The sequence below is a fragment of the Onychostruthus taczanowskii genome, unplaced genomic scaffold (genome assembly GCF_017590055.1).
Source record: "Onychostruthus taczanowskii isolate IOZ18803 unplaced genomic scaffold, ASM1759005v1 scaffold27, whole genome shotgun sequence".
Taxonomy (NCBI): Eukaryota; Metazoa; Chordata; class Aves; order Passeriformes; family Passeridae; genus Onychostruthus; species Onychostruthus taczanowskii.
This window is the reverse complement of record NW_024500017.1, coordinates 8,995,341-9,003,610: the sequence shown is the minus strand read 5'-3', so window position 1 is coordinate 9,003,610 and position 8,270 is coordinate 8,995,341. Positions and strand designations below refer to the sequence as shown.

At 37.8% G+C, this 8,270-nt stretch overlaps 1 protein-coding gene across 1 annotated transcript; it reads left to right on the top strand.

Annotated features, from left to right (window-relative positions):
• Window positions 1-21: 21 nt before the first annotated feature.
• TMEM71 (transmembrane protein 71) lies at window positions 22-7,650 on the top strand. Its single transcript, XM_041407575.1, has 8 exons — window positions 22-146; window positions 3,246-3,303; window positions 4,364-4,573; window positions 5,369-5,538; window positions 6,047-6,226; window positions 6,761-6,836; window positions 7,341-7,390; window positions 7,574-7,650. The coding sequence occupies exons 1-8, from the start codon at window positions 95-97 to the stop codon at window positions 7,648-7,650; spliced, it is 873 nt and encodes a 290-aa protein (XP_041263509.1). The 5' UTR covers window positions 22-94.
• Window positions 7,651-8,270: the final 620 nt, after the last annotated feature.

Below are 8,270 nucleotides of genomic sequence, written 5' to 3'. Positions count from 1 at the left end.
CTAGACCTGCCCTTGCGAAGAGCCAGGGCTGAGCTCTCCCAGGAAGCTGCTCGAGGAACAGCCTCCACCAGCTGTCCCATGGGCTCTCGGACTGATGAAGAGAAAAATTTTGCACGCATGTGTTAATTGTGAAATGGATTTTCCAGGTTTGAAGGATTTTAGACTTATTTATCTCTTAATATATTTGTCAGCTGAGGAATAGCTAAGCTTTGAATTAATTTCTGTGCTGCTCTTCAGGAAGTTTCGCGGTTTTGTGAACGTTGCTACCATTACCTGCAGGGAGAAAAGACAAAACTGCTTTTCAAAAACAACTGATATGTGCAAACAAATAAAACTCTTTGTAGACACTTGTGTTTAGTAGATAAAATTGAATAAAACTGGTTGGCTGGGTTTCAGCTATTTGAATAGTTAGCACTATATTTTGGTAGGTACTAATGTAAATATTTAGATTGTACGCTGAAGGCATCATTGGCCTAAACACTAATTTGATTTTTGGAGCGAAAGGTAGTTAAAACTGACTGGTTTGGACAATGACTTTTTGTTTATATTACAACATGAACTTTTGTGTGTTTTGAAATCCAAGGGGGGGTTGTTGCCTTAAATTTTTATTTGGATTCTTGACATAAAATGTTGCCACATTCACCTCAGATTCACTTTTAGTGAGATTTCGTAGAGCTGTTGGCTTTTTCTCATGCCATAGTTTAGACGTGCTGTGTTGATGGCTCATGTCGTGGATTACAGATACAATGCCACTGCTCCATTGTACAGTGGTGGTTGAGAAGCTTTGTTATGTCATTACTATAGCTTCTCACGCTATTAATAGCACAGAAATAGGACTGAATATTAAATGAAAGCAGAACACTGTGCAGCATTGTCTACAACATAATGTTGCCATGTTTTCTCCATCATTGATTGAATTATTTTCAAGAACTCTCTTCATTATGCATGAGCCAAAAATGTTCATGATCACGGACAGCAAAAAAATCTGTTGGACTGCCTGTTCCATGACTGTTCACAGAAGCTTGATATTATCATTACTTAAAATAGTTTAAAAACAAGTTACAGCTGCTTATTAACTGTTCTTGAAAAGAGGGAAATGCCTCGCCTCCCCAGTAGTAGATCTGCACGTGTAAATTGCTCACTTTCTTTTAGAAATAGATGAATATACTCTATTTTGTCTTAAATTTTATTTCTCTGGAGGGTGGCAAATAAACAACCTGCAGAGATATACCTTGCAAAGTTATGAGAGAATTCAAATGAGGAACAGAAGGACTGTGGTTTGTTCTGCCACTGTGATCAGTATGTGTCAACACTTTCTAGTGAAAGCACCACCCCACAGGAAAGCTGCCACTCCTAAAAGTTATTCTTTTTTAGACATTGCTACTCTTTATAATTATAACTGAAAGAATTGCATGCAATACAGCTGTGCTGTGGGTTTCAGTTGCTGGAAAGTTTCACTCTCAGATTATTAAAGAGTTGTGATAGATATAACTGATCCTGACATATACTTCTATATACCCTTTTCAAACAAATTTGCCCTAGAATCAGTTACTTTTGCCTAAGTGAGAATACATTATAACTAATAATTTGTTCTATATTGCTGATACTATCTGACACATCCTGATTTTCAAACAAGTAAAAAAAACATGCTTCCATTTATTTTTAAACTCTTCTACAGATAATCTATATTCCCTGTTACCCTAGGGTGTGCAAAACAGTCCTTTTCAAGATGTATGGAACATCACATGTTGCATCAACTCCAGGAGCAAATAAATTTGGATACATTTGTCAGAGTTTTAAAAAAAATAAATACCTTGTGGAAGGGATCTTTTTTGATTTATAAGACTTAGGATTTTGCTGGTTTTAGTTTATATCCAGATCTACAAACTGCTTGTTGAGTCCTTCCTGTATTTTCTTCTAGAGTTTGAATGCATTTCTTTGTTTTGAATAGAAGATTTTTTGCACATTTAAGAATCATGATTTTGCCTAAAATAAGAGAAATTATTTCAGGAGATAGTTGTATGTTAAAAAAAGCTCTAATACATGTCAAGCTATGGAATACACCACTGGACCCACTGTTTGTACAACTTGCTCTGTGGGTTCTGACTGATGCTTCTTGATCTCTCTGTACTTTTCCCCAAATTCTTTCCATTTTCTCCTTCTCAAGTTATTTTTGTTGCCATTAGAGCATAATTCGCTCATGGTAAAGTGATTATTTTTTTCAAAAGGGTAGGAGAAACAGTATGCATGGGACCAGGGTAATGGGACTGATTTATAAAAAATACTCTGAAGGTTTTGCTTCTCTTCTTTTGTTACCTTGCCTGGTCCCAAGGCTGAGTCAGCCTTCACACCCAGTCTGTGACTGACAACTGAGCTCCCAAGGAGGTCAAACAAGACTACCAAAGTGGAAACCCTGACCTTCATGTCTTTTCTTTGCCTCAGCTCACAACTGAACGTAAAAATATAAAATTCTCCTAGCCCTATCTCCTATCTCCTCTCAGAGGTGAAGGATGGGCATTTGCTAACAGTGTTGCAAGTCTGAAGCTCTAAAGATTCAGGAGAGACAAGGTAATATAGGGAAAGATCATATCTTTTATCTTTTCATGTAATAATAGACATAAATTCTCCCTATGCATAGGCCTTGCTCATATTTTGTAAGATTGATTCTGCCAGGTGAGGAACATCTAGCAGTGCTTTGCACACTTGAGCCACTGTAATCCAGACAAATCCTATTTCCTTAGTCTCCTGCCAATATTACTGTCAAATATTTGTCCCTGTAGCAATCCCTGTGCTCGTTGTGCTATGTCTGCAATTTTCATCTGAAAAATATAATGTAGTGTAATGGTGGCCTTTCCATTCTACTCTGTATCTAGTGCCAGTTCAGGTTCTAGCTTTGGCATGAAGCAGATTTCTGGTAAAATTACACCTTAAAATTACTGCAGTTATTGTATTTGCATCCATAATTATTTCTCTCAAATCTGTCATCTGGGCAAAGTACAAATATCTGATTTCTGTTGGCTCTGATTCTGTGTTGTCCTGGTTGAGATGAATTTCATATAAACGCTAAGTCTTTCCCCAATTCCTTCATATGTTTTGTCTTCTCCAATTCTTCCCTTAATTTTCTTTTAACTTTTAGCTTTTTTTTTTTTTTTTTTTTTTTTTTTAAATTATCTTTCTGGTATGCACAAGCTACCTGTCAGTGAATATGATAACAATTTCTTCTTATTTTACCTTTTCCTCTGCAGGTTCAACACCATTTAATGAAGAGCGTAGACACAGCCTCTCAAGACATATTTTTCCAAGGTATTAAGGAAAGTTACACTTGCTTAATTTTATTTTTGTTTTGGCATAGATTTTGTATGTCAGTCTTTTTGGACCACTGAGAAATGTAGTGCTGATAATTTAATTACTGCCCTAAATGGAAGTTCAGAAGTACTGCTGTGGAGGTTGGAAACACCAGCTTTGCAATTACAGGGTTTTGGAGTATCTGTCTTCCATCTGCTTTTCCCTACACTGAAATTATGGTATCTCTCTGTGACGTGCCATATGGGGTAGTTAAACCTCTTACTGAAACAGAGGTCAGACACTAAATCAATCCAGTGTCTTCCTTTCTTTGCATGATGACACTACATGGCAATTTGGAACTCATAGGTGTTAAAGGGAAAGGTATAACCATAAATTAAATTTTAGTCAAACTAAGTATAATGAATACAACTTTTAGATCCTTTCACCTCTGTCACTACTCCCTTCTATTTTAAACACCAGAGAGTATATTTTTCTGTGCTGTATTTAATCCCAAAGACAATTGTGTTTCAGTGCTGGATGGAGCTATCACAATGTGTGGGCTTTATCCCATGTTGTTCCAGCTGCATGGCATGCTAGGATTTGTGAGAATTAAAAGTCATGTATCCTTAAATCTTCACCAAGTATGGCGTTTATAAAAAAGCAAGTAAATCCTGCCTGGCTCAGGGGCACCCAGATTCTGCCATGTAAAGGAACTCAGAGAAGCCAGATACTGGAATGCCTCTGGTGGCTCCAGGTCGGTGTGGGTCCAGCAGGACTCCTTGGCCAAGAGCACTGCCACAGAAACACACCAAGCACTTCTGAGCTCAGGCTGACTCCCTGCTTCAGGAAATTGTCCCCTGGCATGTATCCCTCCCGTAATCTGAAGCTCTGGAACGTGTGATGCACACGTCAGCTGGCTGAAACCCCCAGTACACAGTAATATCATTACATTCACATATTTTAATCTATGTCATTACCAGTCCCCATCAGCTTGAAATGTAAACTCATTACTATTAAATCATGGGTTTGCTCTGTCCAGACCTTCTCTAAATTAGAGGCTTTCATTTCTCCTTTTCAGTTGTGCATGTGCCTTTTTGGATGATGATCCTGCCTATGAGTGCTCCACAAATCCTCTGACAGGCTCCCTTCCGACATGCCGCCGCAGCCCTCGACTGCTTTCTAATGGTTATTATGTTTTGACAGAAGACAGTTTTCTGTCTGATAAAGAAGGCAACATAACACTGACACCATCCCACACAAGTGTTACATATAAAGAGAATTTAGTTCGGTAAGTGAACTATGTGCAGATTTTACTCTATGTTGGCGATTGCCTCCACATCTCTGGCCTTATCTAGAGGTGTGTCTGGAGGTGTCTTTGTGTCTGTCTACATTTTGCTCAGCAGAAGACCAGCATTACTTCTGATTGGGAACATCTCAATTGCTTTAGAGAGTGCAGTGAATGAAATTACCCAATTTTCAGTCACATCTTACTACCTAAAAACTCTTTAGTGCAGAGTTGTTGCTATAATTGAAGTTGTGTCCAATAAAGGAAAAGGAGAGAGTTACAGCTCATTTTGCCAGTGGGGTTACTCTGATAAGGACTAAGAAAAAAAAATCTTTGTCTAAAACACACACACGTGAATATATAAATAAAAATTCTTACTGGATTTCTTACTCAAGGAAAAACATCTCCTGATTCAGAAGAACAACAATTTAGAAAGGTATGTAAAATGTAGTTCAAAAAACCTGGAATTAAATGTATTTAGACTACCCCAAATAGGATACAACAGTGAAAATCACAGGTAGCACTCAAAGTACTATCAGAGAGCAGTAGCTGTGATATCATTTGGTACCACAGTACCCAGTATCATAACAGCACGATCAGCCCTGCTGTTAGTACCTTCCCTGACACATTGTGATGTGCAGCAGCCATTCCTGGTGACGTGCCCAGGGTCAAGAACAGGGCTGGGAGCAGCACCCAGAACCTGGTTCTTTCATGTCATTCCTGCAAGCTTTAGAGCTCTGTCCCTGCTCAACAAGAATAATTAGCTCCATTCCTTGGCAACGTATCTTTTCTTTCTAGTGTATTCAGGCGAAGGAAGAAAATCCGCCGCTCTCTTGACAGCTTGTTCAATCTCAGTGCCTCCAGCTCATGGCTCAGCTCCACCATTCCCAGCAGGATAGATTTCTCCCATGTAGAGGACCCTTGGCCTGATGGATGCAGTAAATTAGAAGCCTGTCACAGTGATATTGGTAAGCCCTGATCAGGTAGCTGGTAATCAAGGTACAACATTGCAGTCTGTGTTTAGTGTGAATTGGATATCTCTTTCTGGAAGTTATGTAGGTGTTGTCTGCCAAGGTGTGCAGGTGAAGGATAGAACGAACTACAGAATTCTAAGGGATAAACAGAGCTCCTGGCATTAAAACTGAGTATGAGTCTGCAAGGACCTCTGTGCCAAAAAGTCATTTTTTGACTGAATTTGAATGCAAAGTCATCACCAGGAATGTTTTTTCTGGTGTGATTAATACCTGGCAGTGTCTGCTTTCACCTGGCTCTTTCAATAACTTCATCTGTTATGCTCTAAGCAGTTTTGTCTTTACTCTGCATATTTCCTCCTGCACACATTGGAACCAACCAATTCCCTACCCATAACAATTTGCAGCCTCTCCTGTGATTCAGTAATTAATTCCTAAATTCATTAACACAAAGTCTCAGAGCTCTTCTTTTGTGCAATCTCAGTTATACATGCATTTCTTGTAGGTGATTCAGACTTTTCTTCTGAATATAATAACCATGTGTCACAAAGGAAAATTCCAGCATCTAATGGAGCATTTCTCACCAAAGATGATGAGTTTCTTCATTTTGAGGAACCATTTTGTGCTTCAAAATCCTGCTCTTCATTTATGATAAATGCAAATGAAGAGAACTGGAGCAATGCAGGTATGTTATGTTCTTATTCTGGCATGCCTCATTTTTAGAGTGAAATGAAAATACATTAAAAATATAGATCTGGCCATTGCAGAATAGAGTTTATTTACTAAAACAAATATTTTAAATGATTAAAAAACCCCAAAATCATAAAATTGGTATTTAGTTGATTACTACCCCCTGCTCACATCTTTCCCTCACACATTTTTCAGAAAAAAAAAAAAAAAAAAAAAAAAAAAAAAAAGAAGTGAAGAGGAAAATGGAGGAAAGGGCATGGGAGCAAAAACTGAAACAGGCAATTATGCAGAAAGGCTTGTTTTCTGAGAGCATGGAGGGCACAGTATTTCTGTAGTTGTGGGGGAAAAAGACTCCTGAGAGACACCCAGAGCATGAAAATTAGGCTTCTGCTTTGAATCACTCCAGGCAAGTTCTCTTTAAAAGCAACTGAAGAGACTGGTCTCAAAGGCTGAAGGTAGCCTTTGCAAACACCTCCTGTAAAATATTTACTTTCATTAAGACCCATTATTTTCCTGATTTTTATTTTAGAATCCAGGACAGTGCAAAATGTCATTTCTCAGATGGTTGCACTGATCATGTGTTTAATCATTTCAGCATGTACAAGGTAATTTTTATTTATTTTATTTTATTTTTCTCACATAAGTGCTTGCTTCATTTCAAATGGTGAATAAAACTTAAATTAAGGGTCACATTTTCAAAGTTATATGTATCTTACTGTGACAATATATTTTCACATGATAGTCAATGCAGGCAAACATCTGAGCTATACAGATATGCACAAAAGTAAGAAATATATGTGCAGATATGAAAGCTACTTTGCCAAGTGTGCTTTGACAGGGGTTTTGGCAGGCTGAGAAGAATCAGAATGGATCCATGTCTTTCTAAGTGGGTTTTTTTTCTCAGTGTGAATGCTGAGGTCTTTCTTTCCGGGAGATTATCTTCAACAGTTTACGTAATTTAAAGTTTCAAATTACAGTTCACCTACCTGAGTTCAGAGGGTTCATCTGCAAGAACCCTTCCTCCTCCTCCCACTCAGGTTTCACCTCTTTTAACCCAATATGCATCCCTTGGCTTTTTTTAACCTTTCTGGGTATTGTTACATTCTCAGATATTTTCTGGGAGGACTGTCTGCCACTTTGTTGCTGATGATTTTAGTTTGTAAGTATAGAATTTCTTTATTTCCAACATAATTTTTTTTTACTAAGTCGCATCTGAGGAACAAATTCTTTCCTTGGATGTATATCCATGGGTCTTTCTGATCCTAATAAGAGCAGTATATGGTCAAATGAGGACAAATGTAGCCTTCAATCCATTACACCATTTTGCATTTTAATTTCACAGTTCTTTTGTCCCAAGATGCTACTGTGTCATCTTTCTTCAGTCTTGATACATTTTTCAAAACAACAAAGTTTTGGTAAGTGGTTCCAGTGCCATGTGATGAATAAAGTAATTTAGAAATTTTATAATAAGAAGAGGAAGGAGATTCCTCCTGTTGTTTTCATGTCAGAAGATAGAAGGTGGAATCTGAAGTTACTGATGGAGCATTTGGCTTTTCCAGTTACTGATTTATATTCACAGAAACTTTCTGTTAATTCAAAAACCTGCTTTTTCACAATGTGCAATAAGTGCTGTAGCAGAAAAGGGAGGTAAACCTAATCTGCCATAACATGATGCAGACACAGTCCAAGCAGTGTAATTTAAGATTCCAGAGGAGCACTTTCAAGCTTTGCACTGAAGTCCACACCCAGGCCACCACACCTAGCCTTTTTTTTTTTTTTTAACTGGAAAAAATAAAACCAGCTAATTGTGATTCTTGTCACATCACCAACTTCCAGGGACTACAGAATTTATATAATTTGGCCCCTCTAACTCAATGCACCATTAACTTGCACATAGGCCTCCATGCTGAAAGCAAGTACGGATGTGCTGGATTTATGAATTACCATTCTTTCACCTTTTTTTGCACCACAAAATTCTAAATGTCTAAAATACAAAATGCTTCCAAGACTAAAAAGTTTGGGTTTATCTGATTTTTTAT

Excerpts from the sequence above, each read along its gene's own strand:
- TMEM71 (XM_041407575.1), top strand. The coding sequence starts at position 95 with ATGAAGAGAAAAATTTTGCACGCATGTGTTAATTGTGAAATGGATTTT. Across the intron at positions 6,227-6,760 it reads AGAGAACTGGAGCAATGCAG|AATCCAGGACAGTGCAAAAT; the intron begins GTATGTTATGTT and ends TTTTTATTTTAG. Across the intron at positions 7,391-7,573 it reads GTTGCTGATGATTTTAGTTT|TTCTTTTGTCCCAAGATGCT; the intron begins GTAAGTATAGAA and ends TTAATTTCACAG.